Source organism: Corapipo altera, unplaced genomic scaffold (assembly GCF_003945725.1).
Source record: "Corapipo altera isolate COAL_440 unplaced genomic scaffold, ASM394572v1 2, whole genome shotgun sequence".
NCBI classification, from domain to species: domain Eukaryota; kingdom Metazoa; phylum Chordata; class Aves; order Passeriformes; family Pipridae; genus Corapipo; species Corapipo altera.
In genome coordinates, this window is record NW_020884890.1 from 9263795 (window position 1) to 9286635 (window position 22841).

The 22841-nt window shown below is 40.2% G+C and overlaps 1 protein-coding gene and 1 long non-coding RNA gene across 2 annotated transcripts; one reads left to right on the plus strand and one right to left on the minus strand.

The window, feature by feature from the left end:
- The first annotated feature begins 1169 nt into the window (after positions 1 to 1169).
- IRAK1BP1 (interleukin 1 receptor associated kinase 1 binding protein 1) lies at positions 1170 to 12262 on the plus strand. The gene is made up of 4 exons (XM_027645115.1): positions 1170 to 1520; positions 6694 to 6759; positions 10825 to 10955; positions 11941 to 12262. The coding sequence occupies exons 1-4, from the start codon at positions 1209 to 1211 to the stop codon at positions 12209 to 12211; spliced, it is 780 nt and encodes a 259-aa protein (XP_027500916.1). The 5' UTR covers positions 1170 to 1208; the 3' UTR covers positions 12212 to 12262.
- A 107-nt stretch (positions 12263 to 12369) lies between these two features.
- LOC113947950 lies at positions 12370 to 22434 on the minus strand. Its single transcript, XR_003527932.1, has 5 exons — positions 22320 to 22434; positions 20753 to 20920; positions 19432 to 19521; positions 14646 to 14756; positions 12370 to 12767 (listed from the first exon to the last, which is right to left on the minus strand). It is a non-coding gene; the product is annotated as an uncharacterized LOC113947950 (long non-coding RNA).
- Positions 22435 to 22841: the final 407 nt, after the last annotated feature.

Here is a 22841-nt window from a genome sequence, read left to right on the forward strand (position 1 = left end):
TGTTATTCCTGCTGAGAAACATGGAGTGTCCTCTCCAGAGGTAATGAATACCTAACAGGTTCGATCCATTTCATCTGAAGCTTTAAGTGTTCAGCAAATCTGGAGACCAAATTCAAAGGCAGAAGACTCCAAAAGTCATGAAGCGTGAAGAAGTCACTGATACCTCTTAAGGTAGATATGATATTAATGATGGGAAAGGAAGTTTGTACAGAAGCTCCCTAATGATGGTACATGAAGCACACACTGCACCAAGTGGATTAATGAGGGCGAAGAAAGACATGGCTTCAATTCCCTCAGTATTTCCCTTCCCTGATACCTCCAAGGAATCTTTATCTGATTTGTAAAATCAGGTCATGATGTCTTTACATGTCATGTTTTTATCTATGAGAGTATAGCAATATTTATCTGTATCATGTAACACAGACTTTCCAACATTTTGCAATGGGAATTCTGAAGGCTTCAAGACCTTGTATAAACATTCAGTATCATTCCAGACTCTGTGCTAGACTGCAGATTTCAGGTAACCAAAACACGATGTAACACAAATGTAAACAGTAATGTCATATTCACAGTCCTTCCCAAAAATCCTCATACAAATGAGACCAGACATACAGAGCTGGTCACTGAGTTACTCATTTCACAGTCTCTCAGACTGACTGGGGAACTGAGCTGAGAGACATCTCATGAAATTCAGCAAGGAGAAATGCCAAAACTTGCATCTGGGCAGGAATAACACTGACTGTCAGTTGGGGCCTGACTGTCTGGAAAGCAGAAAAGGAATTGGGAGGACAAGCGGATCATGCACCCCCTCGGCGAGCATCAGAGGGACCTCTCAGGCAACTAATGACAAGAAGAGAGGACATGATCTTAAGCTGCACCAGGGGAGGCTTAGGTTGGACATTTGGAAGAATTTCTTCACAGAAAGGTCAATTAGACATTGGAATGGCCTATCCATGGAGGTGGTGGAGACACCGTCCTTGGAGGTGTTTAAGGAAAGACCGGACGTAGCACTCAGTGCCATGGAATAGCTGACACGGCGGTGTTCGGTCACAGGCTAGACTCGACAACCTCAGAGGTGTTTTCCGACCTAATCGGTTCCGTGATTCCGCGCCCTCGGCCTCGGCGCCGATCCCGGCGGGAGCCGCTGGCTCGGGCGGCCGCGCGGGGGCGGTGGTGGGCGGGCGGTGACGTGGCGCCCCAGGGTTGCCATGGTGCCGCGAAGAGCCGCCGCCGCCATGGCCCGGGCGCAGCCGGCACCGCCCCCTGCCCGTGTCTTCGCCGAGCTCGACGCAGTCCCGGCCCCGGCCCCGGTCCCCGCCCCGCTGGGCCGCGCTGGGCCTCCGGTGCCGCCCGGGCGGGAGGTGCATGTGAGCGGCAGCGCGGAGCTGAGCGCCCGCCCGGACCGGGCGCGGGTGTCGCTGCGGCTCGGCAGCCGCAAGGAGGCGGCCGGGGCGGCGCGGAGCAGCGTGTCCCGCCGGCTGGAGTACATCGCCCACAGCGCCCGCCTGCGCGGCGTCCCGGTGAGCAGCGCCGCCGCCACCCGGGGCCGCTGGGGGGGCGGGGGGTGCCCCCGGGGGAAGGCGAAGGGGGCAGCGGGAGGGGCAGTTCCGACCCTCGGGGCCTCCCCTACCTCGCTCGGCAGCCGGCGGGATGCGGTGCCTTCCCACCAGGACGGACCCGAGGGAAAGGCGCCCGCTGAGGGCTCCGGTGCTGGCGGAAAGCAGGGGAGGGACGGTGTTTGGAGCTCTCGGCCCTTCCTCTCGGGAGCCACGGGGGCACTTCTGGGAAAGGCTACCTGTCTTTGGGAGGTTCCAGCTTTGCCAGCCTCGGCGGAAAAAACGGATTGTCGCTACCCGGGCTCTCCGGCGGGCTGCGTGTTTTGCACGTGAAAACCGTCCTTCTTCGGCTGCTTCATGGTGTTGGAGGCATCATCCCTGGAGGTGTTTAAGGAAAGACTGGACGTGGCACTCAGTGCCATGGTCTAGTTGACATGGTGGTGGTCGGTCATAAGTTGGACTTGGCGATCTCAGAGGTGTTTTCCAACCTAATTGATTCTGTGATCTGTTCATGTAATGCTGCATCCTCTCGTGTTTGTGGATGAAACTACTAAAGGGGTCCACAGCAACATAACTTTAACTGTACCTTTGTGTGTCAGGGTAATTATGTGATTCCTATAGCTTAGCGACATATACCCAGAGAGCTCTTTCCTCACTCCTTTTCCACTTAAGTAGAGTGGTTTTGAAAAAAACCATGGGATGTGATCAAGATAGCTGAAGTGACAGAAGCCCCTTGTGAACTCAAAAGTTTCCTTTACCGTAATAATTTTTTGGCCTCAGAAAGTAATTTTACAACAATGGAAAATACATAGTTTTGCCTTTAAAGCTTTGTCCACACGGTAAATGCTCCATGAGGGTAATACTTGTCCTAACAATTGTGCTGATGATGTTTTTGGATTTCATAAAACAGCAATGTTCCACACCTAGGGCTCTTAAAAACAGAACAAATCTGATCTTTGATGGAATAAGTGGTTGCTTCTGAAAGTTATGTACTGTTGAAGTTTCCCAGGAAGTCTGTGCCTTTTTAATGTATTTACAAATGAGCTGTGGAAGAAAGGAGATGACAGAGTTTGCTATCAACACCAGATTAGTCAATGGAGTGAAAAAAATTGCAAAAGGGTTTCCTGATTCTGCATGATGTTACCATGCAATTCAGTGTTAGTAAATGCAAAGTAAGAGAGTGAGTTACTTGGCCTAAACAATATGCCCACCGTGAAGTTGCATGCCCACATTTCAGATGCTGCATGCGCTTGAAGATGAATGTTTACTCCAACTTTTATTTTCCTCAACAAAGTAGGATTTACTGTTTTCTTTTAAAACTGTGATGCTGGCGCGGTACCTAAATAAAGTGTCCGTTCAGGAATAAAGAAGGCAATAAAGAAGACCCTTGACTCCTGATTTAGGAAAAGCTCGTATTACAGCTCTGGGACTAGATGGCAAGAAGACATGGAGGCTGCTCTGGGATAGATTTGTGATCCTCCCTACGTGTTTTTCCCAAATGCGTGGCTGGGTGTGTGTCTCTCCCAGGGAGAATTACAGGTGAAATGCCTTCTGTTTCTATTAAGTGAGTTAAAAGGAGTGTAAAGTCTGGTGGATTTTGAGAGGAACAAGAGAAGACAAAACAAGTCAACATGCATTCTTTTTTATTAGTACAGATTACTATAAGCTTTGGACACACTCCCATGGTGAGCTATTAGATAATGGGATATTTTCATTCTGGTTGTGATTAAATAGCTCTTCCAAGTGTGGCTAGATTAGAAAAGATAGTGGCAAGTATTTACTCTACAGTGAACCTGAACAACTGACTTCCAGTTCTGTCATGAGCCTGACTGAGTTGGCATCATGTGGAGCATTCAAGACGTGGTGACTGGTACATGAGAGGAGTAGACAGGATGTTAAATGGGTGAATGTGCTTTAGAGGGGCTGTGCGTACCACTGCAGGCTAGGAAGAATAATTGCAAACTGAAGTATGACCTGGACAAACAAATGGTTTTATTTGGGTATATAGAGTCAGGTTCAGAAATGTAATGTGAGCAGGCAAGCAGTGGTGGTATAAGCCTGGGTGGAGAGTGGGCTGCTTTTACAATGTGAGAGCATTCTGTGTCTTATTATAGTTATAATAATTTCACACTAATCTTTTTCTGTTTCTGAGATGTCGTGCGTTGCAGAATGGAAATATTCTTTTCACTTACTTGAGAGACTGTGAAATACTGCTGAAGTTGTGGGTTTGTCAGTGTTAGCAACGTGTTAACTCTAGGGAACTCTGAGAAAAACAACATGAAGTTATTTTTTTTTCAGAGTAGTTCCCCACGGTATAATTTTTAGTGCTTTGTTCCATCCAATTTTAAATCACTCCACTGCTGGAGCTTTTATTTGCCTTGCAGCTTTTCTGCTAACAGCTCTCACTGCTGGCAATTTGTTCTTAACTGCATTTACTAACTTCACTTGAAGCTAATACCATTCTAGACAACTGTAAAATTAATCTCTCTTCACAATCTCCATATGGTTCTAGTTGTTGCAAGCTTATCTAAGGCCTCTTTAGAAATCAGCTGGCTATTCTATATATTTGTTTTTAATTAATCCACACAACGATTTCCTTAACCCTTGTTGTTGCTGTCATAGGAGGTCTGTGAGATCAGAAGTGCATAACCTTTGCAGCAGCAGGAGCTTACATTCACAGCTTGTTAGGGTGCCTGGGGGCAGCACCTGATTTCCATATACATTTACACAGGATTTTAATCAGAAATAGATTCACATAGTGGCATTTATTTATAGTGTGCTGTAAGTATTTGCAGCACTTCAGAGTGCAGTCTGATTTAAAGGCTGCAGGGAAAGTAAAATCAATGGGGAGACCAATCTCCCTTACTCAGCCCAGCTGCTCAAACATAACATTTTTTTCTCTTTCTCTAGAAGCAAACTGATTTTATATTTGCCACCTATGATTTATTTGGGGAGTGGTGTGGAGATGAGACTTGTTTTCTTTAATCACTGTATCTAAAAATTGTCATTGGCCATCTTGTTTAAAAATAACAGTGATAATATTTGTTGTACTTGTCATAGTGTTATTTAACAAAACAAACAAACCAGCTCACAAACTATATCCAGTGGGCTCTGGGTTAGAGTTTGTCTGTACTGGGATATATCCTTAGATATATGTGCAATATTCTTCATGTTTCAAAACTGTTATTCGGGAGTCACAGTTATGGATGCATATTCATACTGTCAGTTAAAAAAAGATTTTGAAGTTTTGCTCACTCCATTCCAAAACCTTTAGATGTCAAAATATCCTGAATGAAAAACCTTTAGCTTTTGATGTAGTCTAAATTTTTATTCCAGTTTAAAATTCTGCCGTCCCCTACCTGTCTGTTTCATATCTTTGTCTGAGCACAGTGCCAAATGGGAACAATGTATCACAGAAGGCCAACTTCTTATGACTTCGGCAATTATTTCGTCCATTTATCTTCAGTAACACATACTGCTACAGTCAAAACTGATGAGATAAAAATTAGCTGCGAGGGAAATTTTGTAGTAGATGTTACAAAATGATCTTTGAGTCCATGGCACTGATCTTGCAATAGCGCCTGGAGCCACAGGATGGCACTGTCCTTGAATACACAGGAACCTTGGGGGGGCAAATTCCAAAACTTGAATCTGCTCAGCAGGAAAAAGATCTTTTTTTTAAAAAAAGGATTAAGGAGTGGGGACGGGGGAAGACAAATGCATTGTTTTCTTTGTTTACTATAAGTTGTGTTACAGCGTAGTTACTTCTGTAAAATATAAGTTGTAGAAGTGTGTGTTTTCTGAGTGGTTATTTCTATATGTGAGAGCTCTAAAAAAAAAAATCTTTCATGTCAATTGTAATGGGATTCTATCATAAATAGTAAGATTTGCCCCATTTTGTAAATTAAATGAGCTGTTGGTGCTGGACTGTCTTGATCACTCTTTAGAAAACCGCAGCCAGCCATGTAAAAGGAGAAAAGCAGTTTTTAGTGTCTAACTGTCCATGATCCTTGCCCTTACTAGAAGAGACTATCCAAAAATAGGAGTGTTGTGCTTGAATTTGAGCACTGCCAATCAATCATAAAATTGACATTTCAAAATTTGTTTCTCGTAGGGTGCTGTGCAATGGTAATTATGAGTGTAATTTCCATATAATATTTTTAAAGGAAAATGCTTTTCATGGTTAATGTCATTTACGTAAACATATGCTTGCATACAACATAATAAACTTGAAGATTTGAGCCTCTGTAGGAAATACTCTGACTCAAAGCATCTTTTGAAACATGTCAAAGCTGAAGGCAAATATTTCCTATGTGAATAAATTTAGTAAGTAAAACTTTTCAGTAATTGGAAGGCTTAGTATCTGCTTCCCTGGTTCCTGGATATTAAATGCAAAGTTGCATTTACAATTACACTGTAAGCTGTGCTTTCTGTTGTGTTATAGTAGTTTTAAATAAATTGTTCATCCAAACTGTTTACTGAAGAGTGAATTAAGTGCAAGAAGTGTGATTGTTAGACCACTAGCAAGTTGGTCAAGTATTCAGATGTAATTGAAGTTATTCTGTATCTCAGTGAGTTCAGTATCTTGTTTGTAAGTTTTACAGGATTTGCTAGGGCTCTCGGCAGATATTATGTTGACTAATGGAGCTGCTGTTGATGCAGAATTATCACTGGTGGAACAGCCTTTTTTAAGGGTTACCATCGTGTTCAGTCATTATTCACATTACCTTGCTACAAGCTGCTACTGTTAAAATATCTTAAAATAGGGGCCTGAAAAGCACTTCTCACATACTTCCTAAAAGCAATTGAAGCTTCCAGTTTTTGCACCAGGTGAATTTACAGTTACACACTAATATACACAGCTTCTACCTAGCAACCACTTTTAAGTTCTCTTCAAGTCAATGGCAGCAAAATTACATTGTAGAGCTACTGTATAATTTACTTTAAATAATGTCAAGAAGTCTTTAACATCCATCTAGTTTTTAACTGAACATGTTTGCATGGAAAATTCCAAATTCCTGTTGCAAAGTCATAAGTAATATGCCAAAACATAGCTTTTACAGGACATGATGTACATACAGTTCCAACAGATGCTTAATTTCTGTCTTTAAGATTATATTTCTCTACTTTGTTTTAGGAAGAAAATATGACTGTAACAGAAGATTTTAGTAGAGTAGAAAATACTTACCAAATGGAAGCAGAGGTATGTATTCAACCTAACCAAAAATAAAAATAAAATTAAAGAATAAGAAGAGCAGCAAGGACTGATGAAAATTTGCAGATTGTCTTTCCTCAGACCAAGGAACATAAAGGCAGTATAGTCCAAAAAAAACTATTGAAGGACTGCAGTTCATAGCAGAGTTCATCTGCAGTCTCATGTTGTGTGCAGAACTTGTTTTCTGCTACTGTAATATAGAAAGAATGGTTTTCTTCTCAGATGAATGTGTGCTTTTTAAATGTTACATGATGCTGCAGATGGGCATGGCTGGTTCTGGGGCTCTCTGGTTGTTGTTCTGTGGCAGTGTAAGCAAGCCAACAGTTCTGCACTCTTCTTCACCCATCGCCCTTCCTGCCCTCTGCTTCTTGCAAGGTGTTGGTCAGTTCAGAAACCTGCCCCTGTTAATAACCCTTTTTTTTCCCCTCAGATCAGCTTTTATTTTTTTCATTATTTTAGCTCTTTGAACGGTGGGCAATGCAAAGGAGAAGACAAGACTGGATAGGAGTAGCAGTGGTGTGGCAGCCCTAATCTAGATCTGCTTAAGCCACAGTTGAACAGCACCTGGATTTTGGTCTATTCTATACAGTTCTGCCATCAGCTTGCTCCAAGTAAAGCAAAACTAATTGACTTGGAATTCTGTAGGTAAAAAATGATTTGTGAAAGGCAGATATTATGGAAATAATGCCATTTTCTTCAGTATCTGCTAAAGGGGGTACATTTTTGCACATTCTTGCCATAGAAGAAATAAATGCTGCGCTTGAAACCTTCACTGAGGGAAATTATGTGTGTTCAGGCAATTTATTTTTTTAGAGCATAAAACTTTAATCACTACCTAGCAAATTTACAGATTCTTACTAAGTAAACCTGGAAGCTTGCAATAAAATGATAGCTGTTTTATAGAGCTGTGGTTTACAGTCCTCTTAAACAGGTTCAGCCTCCTTAGTTTGCTTGCTTAAAGGCATATTCTCATCTAAATGACAGCAATAAATACAGAAATAATTGAAAGCTTAGAGAACAAAATTTTGATTTTAAAATGAGTCTTAAAATACTTAAATGGTGTGAATCAGTGTCATGTTTAACTTCATCATGTAGACACCTACTATCTTGAGAGCTTAAATCATCATGTTTTTTAGATGACCTGTACTTAAAAAATAATAGAACTCTATCGAATTACTATTTAAGCTACAGACAAGCTTAGGCTTACAACGTCAGTCTTAAGTGGTAACTTAACCAATTGTCTGTCTTCTGCTATTAGTTTTTATAAAAAACCAGAGATTCTATATGGAAAGCTAACTACTTGGATTTAGTGTTCATTTGTAAGCAGCTTGGACCAGCTGTAATTGCAGTTCAAAAGTTGTGTGGTTGCCTAGGACCCAGGTGTCAGAACTTGAAGAATCCAGCCACAGTGGTGTTGTTTTGGCTGTCCTGTATGCTTAGGTAGCAGTGTAGTCACTCTTTATGTGGAGATTAGTTTCTCCTTGCTTCTCCCTTTATGTATATACTTGTTTCGTTAGTGCAGCTTCATAAACCAGTGCAGTTCCATTGACCAGCATGTTTGCATACTTTAGCAATATAAATGGATTTAAAACTCACTTCCACTCTCTTCTCTGTTAAGAGTTTGCCATTATATCTGTGTTATATGTAAAATCTTGAAAGTCATGTGTTAGTTCATTCTATAAACTCTTTTTACCATTTGTCTGCTGTAAGAGTTTTTAGAAGACTGAAGAAATTCTCAGGCAAATAGCCATTTTAAAGTATAATGAAGAACTCAAGATGGGCTTTCAACTGTAATGAGATAAATTTTAATTCATGCTATAACAAAGGAAAATATGCAGAAGAATGAAATTGTGTATGAGATCACAAAGCTCTATAATATCGTAATCATAATAGTTCGTTTATTGCATGACATTCTCTTGGGATGAAGATTATGTTGGTTTTGTACATTTCTTGATACATTTGCCTCCTTATAAACCATAACTTCTTGTCCTTTTCAGCCTTCTCTAAGCCTTGAAATGTCTGTAATAGTTTTGCATACCCTCATATTACTTTCTCACGTTAATAACTGATGAAGTTGAAACACTTTTTTGCATTTTAATGTTTAAGTATTCTCTGTAAATGGAACTTATCAGATCTACCTCTAAATGAAAAATCATGATTTTTTAGGGGCACAGGAACAGCAAAATTCAACTATTGCTCAGTTGTTTTCTGCCCCTGAGAGTATCTGATAAATACTTCTTCTTAAGTTGCTGGCTACCCAGAACTGCCCCAGACTGAGCAATTTATCCTCTGCTTAAGACCCGTAGTTCTTTTGTTTGATCATTCTTTTTTTTCATTCCCTTGAGTGAACTAATCTTGGAAATGCTCATAGCAATCTGGAAAACACTATGACAGCCCCTCATAGTGAGACTTTCAAATTTCCACAAAACACAGCTATGACATGTTTCTGGCAAAACATCATAAGGGAATATATGCTTTTTATACGTACGGCAAGAACTCCTACTGAAGAAAGAAATCTAGGTGTAGCCTCGTCTGCAGTCTCTGTTCAAATTGATACTGCACCTTTCAAACCCCCAAGTTGCAGATAGAGGATGTGCAGCTGAGGTGAAGATGCAGATTTGGTGCAATTTTGAACAATAGGCTTGACCCTTTGTCAACACAGAAGATGGATGTGCCCTGCCACTTCATCCTGGTCGGTGTCTAAGGCCCTAAGCTCAGCTTTGGCTCAGCTGTGTGAAGAGCCATTGAGCCAGTGCAAGGATCCAAGGCAGGGTGAGGTACAAGTACTACACCGAGAGGCTATCAAGGGTAACAAGATATGAACATTATTTACATTGTGATAATTGTCAATAACTGCTTTTTATCTTACCCTGTATATGAAGTAGCTCCCTTCTCTCTCACTGAGAGACTCATTGTCTTTGAATTGTCTCATTTTCACAAGGTGAATCTATGGTATGCACACAGGAAGCTGCTGCAGTGCAGCTGACATGCCATAACTTGGATTTTTGTGCCATATTCCTTCACAAGACTGCAGCAATCACAAGGGCAATTGTATGTCACAGGGTTTGGCAGTAGAATTTTCTTTACTACAGTTTTTTGCTTCCCCGCCTATTGAAGCTGTATTACTAAGCAAAAGGAAAGGGGTCAGGGATAAGAGAGAAGTGGAGCCTGACTTGGGGTGAGAGCACTATACTGGGAAGTGAAGATGAGGCTTTAGTTCTTCTAAAAAAAGTTTGGGACCCTGAATTTCTGGTTCCTGAGTGCTCTTTCACTCCTGGCAACTGTGCTCTGCCACAGAGAAGGGCTGGCTCCTGCCTGGAAAGCCGCTGCCTGGCCAGCACTTCCCACAAGGAAGGTTGTAGGGCTCTGGATCCAGGGCTGATAGTGATGTCTGCTTTGTAGCTTTTGGGAAATCACCTAAATTCCTGATGCATCTGCATTTAATGCTTCTTATTGCCAAAGCCAGCAACAGCTAGGTGTTTAATTTGTTTTTAATCCAAGTCCCTAAACTGAAGTGCCTAGTTCTCTGTAGGTATTGCAGTGAGTCTGTTCAGACAACACAGGATTTGGAGCCCCCTCTACACTGAACTGGGCTAGGCTTAATCTCATATCTTAGGTTTCTTGAACCTAATACTTGGAATTAAAATGTAATTTTTCTTTCTGTGCATTGTTTTCCATGTCATTTTGCTTGCCATTCTTCATAATTAACATCTAGTAATCTAAAAAGGGAAAAACCAGGATGCATTAGTCATGTGCCCCAAAGAGCACATTCATTCTTCAGATTGTCTACATACCAAGAATGCCATACTTCCTCACAAAAAGGGATTTCTTAATCCTCAGTTTTAAACCATTTAATGAACTTCTTTTGTTGCAAACCTAATAATAGTCTCTGGAGCTATGTAAAAGTCTTTTAAGTAAATAAATGTTGGAGTTATATACAGGACTAGTATGTTTAGTTACCTTGTACATGTCTGGCTTTATACTGATTTAAATACAAGTACTGATAGTGGAAAATGAAAAAGTTACTCATATGATGTCTGTGTTCACTCCCAGGTCAGTATTATATTCAGTGATTTTGGAAAAATGCAGACTGTTTGCAATCAACTCACTGAAAAGTTAGGAACCGCTGTTACCATCAGTCCACCTCATTTCTACCATACACCAGAAGCCATAGACACCCTTCGGTAAGTTCTCTCACACGCCACAAATTTTACAGCCTCAGTTAACATAAGTACATAACTTATGCTGTTTGAAATGGAAATAAATAGTTTCCTTCACACTTATTAAAATTTACCTTCAAAGATTTCAGCATTTGTTTTAAGTATAACTTATAAATTAATGCTGTTCAGCCCAGAAGATAGAGCTAGGTGAAAAAGCACAATGTAATAAAAAATATTCTCCCCCTGATTTCCACTGGAAGTATAATCTTCTGTGAATGCTAGGTCAACAGAATTTGGCTTTGGTTCCATCAGCACGTGTAGATTTGATTTGCATTTATTCATGAAGGTGGAAGAGTTTACCAGAGGTTGATAATTCTAAGTACCCTTGCCAATTCCCATTACTCTTAGCTGCTGACATGTTCTGGAAAGAACCAGGTCTGGCATTTCCTCAGCATCGAAATATGCTGCCCTGAAGCTCATGATCTTGACATGTTTTAGGCATTGACTATTCAAAGTCTGTCTTCTCCCACTGGCTTGGGGGGGTAGAAGGAAGTTTAATCTTGGTTGGAGTTTCTTCTTTAAAAAAAATAATTATGCTTGGTCCAAGAAGCAAGCTCAATTAGCTGCTCTTAATGGTTGTGGAGGTGTCAAAAGTGTATGTCAGAGGTATGTACACAGGAGATCAGGGAATTAGGCCAGTGAGGTTAAAGAGGTGCTAGTATGCCTGGCAGCTGGGCCACTGCAATCCTTGGAGCAAGGGATGAACTTTTCCTTTGCATGACACAGCAGGGATGCCTGCAGCATACAGGTGTTAGAAATGCTTGATTGGAACTCATGAAGATGCTGACTTTTTCTCCACACTCTCCTCTCAAATGCCCAGGCTGTGGCCCAGAAGCTAGGGGAAGGTGCTGTGCCTTAACATCTATGCAGTTGCATAAAAAGGCTTGGCAGGAACACTTGTACATCAGTTGGCCCTGCTTGTTATTGTGCTGCTGCTTCTGTCTCTCAGCTGTCAAGTATGTGTTGCTGCTGTTGGAAACACACAGCGGAAAGCTCAGGAAGTCTGTCGATTGTTTGGCCAGTCACTGGGAAAACCTTTACTGATAAAAGAAGAAGAAACAAAAGAATGGGGAGGCCACATAGACAATTACCTGCCACGCTCTCCTGATTCACTGACTCTGCAGGAAAGAATCCAGAGTGCTACTGCTTATGCATCTTCTAGAGTGTTTGCTGTGTTTGAGATAAAGGGAAAAGAAAACAGAAAAAACAAGTTGCTCTAGAAACTTTCAAATCCTATACATTTTCTTAATAAAATTTTTATGCTTTCTTGAGTTTTTTGTTGTTTTTTACTTTATTCTCATAGTAGTTCTATCCCCTAAAATTAAGATTACAATTAATTCTGTAAGTGCAGTTCACAACTGCTTATCCTATTTCTGGCACCTGTAAAACAGCAAGATATTTGATGCACAAAACCTTTGGTACTCCTGGCTGAAACTGGGCTACATTTACGCCTTTCCTCCCAAATCTCTAAAGAAATTAATCCCCACCCTGAGTCATAGTAAACTGAACATGCAATGTGTTCACTTCTAACAAAACTGAGTGTTCAACATAAAAAGTGCTTAGGAATGTTTTATTTTGTCATAGGAAAAATTATACATTTTATCCTTGTGTCTGTTTGCTCAAGTTTAAAAAGGACATCTGTTGTCTGGATGTACATTACATATACAGATACTGAAGTGCTCAGTCATGAGGATAGAGTTTTTTCAGCCATGGCTGCATAATATATTTTGATCCATCATATCCTCTGAAGTAGGTTTCCATATCAGGGTGATGCACCTGAGAAACAAAGAAGCACCAGAATTGGAAATAAATACAATCTGATACTTAAATAAATCATCAAAGTTGCTACAGTTAACTTTTTGAAAACTCCTAATGAATTTTTCATGTACATAGAGATACTTTCAGTGGGATTTTTTGTGCACCTTAACCTAATTTCTGTCATCAGAGCAGCAGCTTTCTTCAAGTACTCCACCAGTGTTGGACATACCGCATGGGATGTTACACGCTAGATTTACATCAGTGTTTAAAATCAGCACTGTTTCTTATTGAAGTAGTTCCCACTCGTGTTGCTGTTAGAACTATTTGTTATTTCTTTTAGCTGGATCAGTTGCCTAATCCAGTGAGGCAAGAGGAACACAAAAAAGCAGTGGGGGAAATGGTGAAGACACACCAAGGTGATGGCCTTAGGTACTGCAATGTCCAGCATGAAGACGCAAACCCACAAAGGGCAATCCAAGTTACAAGCCTTGTCGTGATGCAGGAAGCCCACAGTGAGCTGCTGAGAACTGTCAACTGGGAAAGAGTTATGACAAGTCTAAGCATTTTCTGCTCGCTCCTCTCTTCAGGAAATTACTGTGCCTATTAAGCTGTGGGAAAGGCTGAATGAGGGCAATCCACAGATCTTTTGAACTTGAACTATAGGCATGATTCACAATCTGTAGTTAATCTCAGCTAGACAACTTTAAAATACCTGGTTTTGTGAGCTTTGTACCATCAGTTCCCCTAATAATCTGTGTGGAGAATTGACCTGCCATGCAGGTGAATAAAGCAATCTGATATCTTAAAGGCTAGTTTCCACAAGATGAATATTTAAGATGAGGTATCTGTTTCTCCCCATGGAATATAAAGGAAACTGAAGGTAGCCAGCTGAATGACACAATGAAGGGTTATTTTTTAGACACAGAGCGGACAGAAGCCAATTTTAAATACTTAGGACACTCATGTAGGATGGTGGCGTTTCTGCTTCTAAGTTCAGGCATGTTAACACATTTTGTGTATCAATGCTGGCTAAAACAGAAGGACTAACTAAGGCTTCTCCCAAATAAAAGAGGTAATTGTGTCACACTGTGATTGAGGGGGAATCCTTTATGGGCAGCAGTTCCAAGAGAGAGCATGGAGAGTCTTTAGGCCAGCCTGACTTACGTGATTCCTTCTACATCTCCCAAAATGCAGAAGATGTCAATTCGAATCTCATCTGACTAGACCGAGCACCTCCTGTTAGACGAATGATTCACCTACTTGCTGTCATTTTAAACACAGAGACTAACTACAGTTTAAAAGAGGGCACCACAGCAGCCAGGGCTTCCTGGCAAAAAGCCACTGGTATGTGGCATGCATACCTGAAGGTTGTTTTCTGGATAAAAATCTCAAAACTAGTTTAAAAATCAGGTATGCCTTGCGTAAGATGGAAATCAAAAGCTACTCCAACCCTGATACACAAAGCAGATATTTTGGCTCCCAAAGAGTTTTGCAGTTAAGAAAGGAGACATTCTTCAGCAGCTGAGCAGGAGCTGTTTGAAATGCAGATTTTTCAGAGTAGCACTGAGAAACCAACATACTTTGCTAGATGCAGCAGAAATCCTAAAACAAAAGTCTGTGTCTGCAACAGCCTGTACATAACAGAAATCAAATTGCTAAAACACTTTAAAAACTCAGCAGTTGGATACTTCATAATGGGTAGTGCTTGAGTTTGGTCATTTTTCAGTTTCCAAAAACGCATGCTTAAAAGTACAGCAGTAATTTATTCATCTGCTTTCTCTATTAGTTTTCACTAACTTTGCAACCTAGGTAGTATCTATTAAGCCAAAGGTCATCCAACTTTTTAAATATACAGGATAACAATCAAGTTGCAACTGAATAAAAAATAAATACTACCTTTAATCCCATAATAATTGTTATCTCTTCCTCAGGAACATGAACTGTAGATTTGCCAAAGCCATTTGCTTTGTTAATTAGAATTCAATAGTGAGGAGTATTTTTTAGATCCTGTAAAAATAGAAAGAAAATAAATAGCCTCAAAGAGAGATGCTGAGTAGAGATTACATATTATAATCAGTTAACACTCAGTAGGCTTACAGAACCTAAATCCACTTGATATATACATACAGCCAGTTCACTATTATTTTACCAGCGTCAGTTTGGAAAATTAAATATAAAGCAATCAGAACTGCAATACACAAAATTCTTGCCACATCAGAAACATTTTTTAAGAGTCAAGATTTTAATTAACCTTTTCTCCTGCAGACCTTGTAATATCCCTGCTTTTTGTATGTAGGTCCCATGACAATCTGTTATGACCCTTCTTCCTTCACAAGTGGCAACAGAACTCCAGAGAGGAAGAGACAAATTCAGAACATAATGCCACCTCCAACAGTCGTAGTCCTGATCCTGGAGAGAGCTAAGGCAACTTCTATGTATGTGTATATATAAATCTTCCATCAAAGAAGTACCTATGAAAACAAATCCTGGGCCAAAGTCTCACCATGTTCATTGCTATCCATAAACATTCCTGCCCAAAGTAACCCAGAATCTAAACACAAAAAAGTGATGGATGAATACAGACGGCTGGAGTTTATGAAGCAGTCAGTATAATCAGTGTGACAGGCACTGGCCTCTGCTCAGCAATTTAGTAAAGATGTGAAAGTCAGAGAAAGGTAAGGAAAAGCTGGGCTGAAAGCCTGGCTGCTGTTTCAAGGGGATTTGCAAGGACCAAGCTTAGTAATTGCCGCCTAGAGGTCAGAAGGCATTTTGCATAGCTGATGCATGTAACATGATAGGTAAAGGCAATTAAAAAATACCAAAGCCAGCAAAAGACACATTTAAACCATGTACCATTGCTATTGAAATTGAAACAATAAAGATGAACACAAGGCCACTGAGAGAGTAGAACAATATAAGGTACATAAAAAGAATAAGAGTGTCTGCTGAGAAATTCTTGGGAGTTCAGCTGGTGACAATGCCACTGAGAGCAGAAAAGAAAGCAAGGACGCAGGTGTTTTAGGAGCCAAAGATGAGCAGCAGTTGGATAAAATAACAGCAGTGATGGAACCAAATGCACAAAACAGGACTGAATATCTGTTCCCGGCTGAACATGAATTCTCTGCTACAGACAAAGTTTTTCATTTTTCCCTCAGTTTCAGGAAATTTCCTCGTGATTAGTGTCTTCCTGCCACTTAAGCAGCGTGTCAGTGGCATACAGAGTAGGCAGCACTGTATTACCAGATCAGCACTGTCAACAAAGATTTAGCATCTGATTGTTCAAGGACAACAACTACTTAGGCTAGAGAAATTCAAAAACTTCAAGAATTCTAACAAAAATGTGGTTTTAAATAGATTTGCACTTCAAGTATCCAGCTAACTGAAACTAGTTAAACACAGACAACTACTTGCTTTTCTTAGGTGCAATGAAGATGTCACCAGTTATGGATGATCATATAAAAGATTTAGCATCCTCTCAGCTTTAGTAGCACAGCACAAGAAATCCATTCAGACATAATAGGTTGACACTGCTACTTTAAATACAGCCTGTGTATTAAAAGTGAGTAATTTTAATTTGAGATATCTCCAGTAAAATCCTGACCAGGGAAGCTTAACCAACCAGTGGTGCAAAAGCCAAGCTCTACTGGGACTACAGCACAGAAGCAGTGGAGGTACCGCTCAGCTGCAGAAGTGATATGGGACTCTGGAGTATTTCCCAGTAGGATAGCAGGAAGGAGGTCTGAAACAGTATTTCCGAGTGTTTTTTTTAACCTGAGTTATTCTATTTATGTATTAATAAAGAAAGAGTTTAGTACATTCAAACATGTTTCCTTGGAGGATATTTGGGTTGAAGCCATTCTTCTGGAGTGTCAGCTGTTACATCCTATCCAACAATGACTCCTGAATAGCCAAATCTTTTGTGACTTATTACCTGTCCCACATGGAACTGAACACATTCAGGCTTTGGACTATGAACTTGAGTTGATTCTAATTTAACAAAGAAAGAGGCTTAACAAGGATAAGAGTTTGATCAATATTTAAACAGAAATTCTTCTGACTTCTACCGGAAGAGAACTGACAAGATGAACTAAAGAAAAACAGATGCTTTTTTTTCTCCCCCAGAATATTACTATGATATTTGAGAAAGTAGCATGCACTAAGGAAGGTGGTTTTCTGTTTGTATGCCTTTGATATTATATAGGGGACTTAACAGGGTTTTGGAAATCATTAAAGGTGTGTGCCTTTGACAATTAGTTAAGCCTTATATACAGTATTTTACAGTGCTTACACACAGTAACTGCTTGTGACATTAGTTTTTTCCAGGTTAGGTCACAGAATTCTTCTATTCAGTCTGATTGCAGGGAACTTTTTTCCAGGAACAGACCAGTCAATTGTTTCTTTTTCCTTTTATGAAATTGATCTACGTCAGTTCATTTAAATCAAGTGAAAGCTGTACCACTGTTCATATGTCACTACAAAATAGGCACACTCAGATGTATTCAATAACATAGATACACATAATATATAATATATCATATTGATCCTGATACACAACATGGGGGAAAGGCCTTGGATTTTACATCTTCTGTTTTGTTTACTCATGTTTAGAGAGAAGAGAAAAGAAAAAAAAGACTACTATTTACAAACTAAATAGAGAAATCTACTATAGAAGACCTTATAGACAATAATAACACAAGCAAGATCCAAAAGGATTGTGAAGATTCCAATACCTGCAAAATAAGAATGGGGCTTTGCTTCATTGTCACCGCTTTTAGTTTTCTCTGTAGTACCAATTCCTAAAATGTAAAATTAATAACCCAACTTTCAAACAAGGTCTTTTGAAAGATCTTTAGAAACTGAGTTTCAGTAATAATCAGAAGGCCACTTATCCTATCTTAGCTGTTTGTCTGAAGAGAGGAATACTGCAAAGCCTTTGGCACAAACTTCTTCACAATTTGAAGCCTGCATAAGTGTTTTACGTTGAAACTAGATTTAAGGAGAACACAAGAAAAACAACTTTGTTCCAGCAGGAAAAAACAGTATGAATCTAATTTCTTTGAATATGTAACTCTACAGTTGCATTAGAATTTCTGTATTAGAGGAAAGAAACCCATTTATTTTATAGAGGTGAGCAAATACTATTCTGAATTCTAACAGAGTGATTCTTCAGTATCTTTTGTAAAATCTTTAAAAATTGATTAACATTGGTATGGACAAGGTGTGTGGCTATAAGTCCCAGCTTAAGGCTGCAGTAAGTAGAGCTTTTCCTTCTGCACTAGACTGAATTTCATCTGAATTTAAAGGGCAGGGGCTAGGGAGGGATGTCCTTAGAAAGGAGAAATGGCATGAATTTTCCATTGCTATTGTGAAAAAGAGAAAGGGTAAAGAAACAATGGGCAAACTGAACATTTACAGGGTGGGAAGCTTTTGAATACTCCTTCTGCAGACAATGTAACAGCAACAGTCTATGAACAGAGGTATTTGGGTTAACATTCTCCACCTATACTACCCAGCAATCTGTTGGTGCCAGAGAACTAGAGGTTGTCCTGGTCTCCTTCCTCTTTGATGGTGTCCACCACTGTCCCTCTTTCAGTCTTACTCCCTTTACCTACCTGGAAGGAAGTGAATGCAGGTTCCATAACTCTGCAAACAATGCTTTTTTAAAAAGTTTTCGTTTAGCTCAAATGTGTTGGAAGTCTTAAGGTTGACAAATACCTTTTAACAGAAAGAGGAATGGGCAAATAGCTTCACTTGCCCAACTGCATTATTAAAAACAGCAGCTCATATGGTTGGTTTGGAAGGTCTCAAATGCCATTATTTTTGGGATAACCAATTATTTATAATATATTCAGAAGAAAAGCAGCTCCAACTACATACAAATAATCAAAGGATCATTTGGTCTTTATCTCTAGATACGCATGGAGCTTTCCACAAAGTTGCAAAGCAATATATGGTGAACCTAAGAAGAGCACAGTTTCTGTTTCCAGGCATAGACCATTCCCCTAAGTTTTGGTGGAAGCAAAACTAAGTCTGGTTCCTCCACAGTTAGAGGACTTGACACCCTTGATTATTGTACATAGATCAGTAATAAAGGATCTTTGAAGGTCCAGACAGGGTAAAATCTGTGGAGTATTTCTATTGTACAAGAATTCAGTTTCACAAATATGCTGTTCAAACTTCCAAAAGAAGCCTATGAACAGACTTCTTAAATTAAAATGGTGTGTATATATAAATGGATGTAATTTTATTTTTTCTAGACCAACTCACTGTCACATGACCAATAATCAAGATTCTCCTTCCTCTTAAACTTACAAATTTTCCACCTGTGTTTCCTAATTCAATTTCAAGTTTTCTTGAACTACCAGATAGTGCATAAGACATCCATCCAGTGTGGTAGGATCTCATCCCACAAACATGTAGCTGCTTACAAACATTAATGCAGTTAGTCATCCTGACTTCACAGTCAGATAAATTTAGAGGAAAAAATGTATAAAATTACTACCATGATTTACGTTTAGCTTCGCATGGAGTTCAAATTTTTATGTTTGTGTAGAAAATAGGCACAAGGTTTTCAAGTTCTAAATCAGGCTACACAAGCAAATGAGAGATGCTTCCTCTTTGTCATTTTTTTCCCCACAGCATACCTTCCTGTTAAGAAGAAACCATGTATGTAACACCCTACCTTGCCTTCGATAGCCACAGCTTTAAATGATTTGACCATGCATCCAGACTCAAGTAAGGTCTTGTAGAGCAGCTCCAAGAGGCAGTTATCCTTTAGTAGTAAAAATTGTCATCATACTGGTTTTAAAACCTTCTCTAGTATTTTTATATAGCTTTTTAATATTTAACTTTAAGGCTTCTGTAGCAAACAGGAAAAAAAGGTCAGTGACTAGGAACAGGTTCTCCTCAAGATTACTATTAAGGTTGCAAATGAATATTCTCTCAATCATCACTGGTACCAGTAAACCACATGTAAATTTTAGAAAATACCGTTTTTCATTATGAGATTTCTTGCTTCCTCTACTCAGACCATAGGAATTGCTAAATTGCATCGGATTCTGCAGTTTCGACTGTTACTTGAGAAGACTGAGCATCAAACATTCAAAAAATGGTGCATGTAATCAAAAGACTATTAAAAAGAGCTTAAATGTTTTTGCATAAATTGAAATAGTAAGTAGTTGACTCATGCCACGAGGCTTGAAAATTATTTAACTCTAGGTCTTTACACACTAAGCCAGGCCTAGTTCTTTTTTTAATCAGGCCAATCTTTTGCTCTTGTTACTTCATGTATTTGAGTTCCACAGATGAACTACACAGCCAGTGCAGTGCACTGGCCGCACTGTTAAAACTAAGTCTCTCTTTGCATGGTTCATTTTCAAGATACTAACGTTTGCCGATGGTTACCACCATCAAAAATTTAGATCTGATGTAATATTCTCCATTTTACATTTGAAGATGGATGTGTGAGGCTCTGTCAATACATAACTTCTCTAATTCATATACAGAATGGCACTCCTTACTTAATTCTATCATTGTGACTGCCTTAACTAATTCACTATGAATAAATTTTGTTGGAAAAGAGTCTGTACTGAGTCATACTGTGCAAGAAAATCTTTAACTGTCAAAACATGATGGAAAATTAGAAATAGTGTTACTCATCAAATGCTTCATTTTCCCCTTTTGAAAGGGACATAACCCACAGTAATGCATATTGGAATATCCAAAGCAGAATGAAATTAAGGCATATTCATGCACTCAGACTGTAACGATTTTTGTGGGAAAAAATAATGGTTGCTATTCAAATTTGAAGGACATCATTAAACAACTAAATACAGTTCCATTAAGCCACAAAAATGTCTGAGCTATGATTTGAATGTTGTTTTGGTATAGGAATAGCCAATGTGTCCCACCCACAGTCCAGCTTTCCAGGACAAAGGGTCATTGGGGATGAGAAAGAGAACTGTCTTATAAATAAATGCAGTAGGGAAAGAGACTCTTACAACCTCTCTGTTATTTGGATGCATTCAACAGAGTCTGTTCCATACCACTGGGATATGAAATATTGTGCAGGAAGAGCAAACAGCAGCATGTAAACCTGCAGAGCTGCAGCTGCATTGATGTGAGGCATTCTAACAGCAAGTTTCTTCTAAGACACTTCCCTGCTCCCTACTCTGAAAAAAGAAAAAAAAAAAAAAGAAAAGAAAATACGTAGCTGTGAGCTTTGCTAGCTGTGTAGTAGTTAGAAGTTTCCTTCAGATTGTTTTGTTGATTCATAACATCTGTACTCAATCATTTCAGTTACAGCCAGAGCACACCTGAATTAGGCCCCTTTAACTGCATTAAATCTGAGCGTACTTATAAAAATTAATAGAAGACCAAAGTAGACAGCTTCACAAGACCAAGAAAGTGAAAATCCGCTCTTAAGAGTTACACAGACATTTTTCATTGTTAAACAAAAACCTAAAACAAAACCAAACAAAACCCCAAACAAACAAAGAAAACAAAACAAAACAAAAAGAAAAGGAACTGGGAAGTTGCATAGTTTCCTAATTTGCAGTAAAAAGCTGTTCTCTGTGAACAAAATTTATTGTGCTGCTTTGTCATCTAATTAGGTGTATTAAACACGTCTGACATACCAGATTGATGGCCTCCAGAATAATCTATTTAGATTCAGTGATTATTGCACATCTGATAGAACTAAGGGATATTTCTTTCAAACTGAAGGCACACATAGCATACCAAGTCGATAACATGTGCCACAGTCCCATCACTAGATTAGAAAAGGATTTGACATTGACATTCATTCCACAGGCACATGCCATGCCATAGCTGTGTATTAAGATGTTCATGACTCTTTCCTTCTTCCTCATCAAATTAAGATATTCACCTTCACCTGAGGAGCACATTTACTGTCTTTTGAAGTCTGTGAGGCTTTTTCAAATCAGAACTAAGACTTTCTGAAATTTGAGACTTGTATCTTCTACGCTGGTGTTCTCAGTGTGCAGGTTTGCTGCAACATTCAGAGTCATCTACATGTACTCTGTTCTCTAGGAGTGGCTGTTACAGCTCCTACTCTCTATTCTAGTGCAGTACTCAGCCTGCAAGCACCATCAATTCATTTCAGTTGTGTCTGAGTTACTTCTAGTTCCTGCTATCCTAATTTATGTAATTTACAAAATAATTTGGGTTACTGTAATATACACAGCACGTGCACATGAAAAGTTAGATATATGAAAACTGCCTGGAAAAAGTAGCCCAGATCACAAAACAATGCCAAAGGAGGCCCAAAGAATATTGTAAAGAATATGAAAATGTCTTTGTGTGTGATGAAGCATTACCACAAACTGTAACTTTCACTTCTGCATCACCTGCTTTAGAACCAGGGGCAAAGAACAAACAACTAATTTTAGACATCGTCAGTAGTTGTACATGTAGAGTCGTCGTTTACCCTTGTACATTGAGGGGGGCGGGGAGGAAGAGGCACAAATTAGTTCAACCAAATACCCCTGCTAGGCCGGAGGGGTGGACAGGACCCGCGTGTATCGCTACCGCATTGCCCAGGGCACTTACACAGCACGACCGTGCAACTTCTGCCGCTGCAGGTCTTCCACCTGTTTCTAAAATCAGCTTTTTGAGCGGCCTGATCCACCAGACAGAAAGAATGCGGTAGCAGATGTAGTGTTATCCCGGCCCGAGAAGCTAAAGAAATAAAATACTTCCGTGCACATTCCGAGTACCCGGAGACCGGTCGGACGCGCGCTGTGCCTGTGCCCCCCCAGCCGGGGCCGGGCCGCAGCCCCCTTGTGCCGGCGCTGCAGGGCAGCAGGGGACACCCCCTTCCCGGACCCGCCCTCCCGGACCCTCACCCGGCGGCGCCGGCAGCGCATTCCGGCCCGGCCCGTGGGGCAGCTCCGGGCGGCAGGGCCGGGCCCCCCCCTCCAGGTGTGACGGGCGGGGCTGCCGGGGGCAGGTGGGGCCTCTGGGGAGCGGCGGGACGGGCTTCGTGCCCTCCTCTGCATAAAGGTGTGAACACCTGAAATGAACCGGGAGAGTGGAGCCTGAGCCGGGTTCTCAGCCAGGGGGTTTGTCCCC

Coding starts and splice junctions, on each gene's coding strand:
- IRAK1BP1 (XM_027645115.1), top strand. CDS start 1,209: ATGGTGCCGCGAAGAGCCGCCGCCGCCATGGCCCGGGCGCAGCCGGCA. Junction 6,760..10,824: donor CTTACCAAATGGAAGCAGAG/GTATGTATTCAA, acceptor GTTCACTCCCAG/GTCAGTATTATATTCAGTGA. Junction 10,956..11,940: donor GAAGCCATAGACACCCTTCG/GTAAGTTCTCTC, acceptor TCTGTCTCTCAG/CTGTCAAGTATGTGTTGCTG.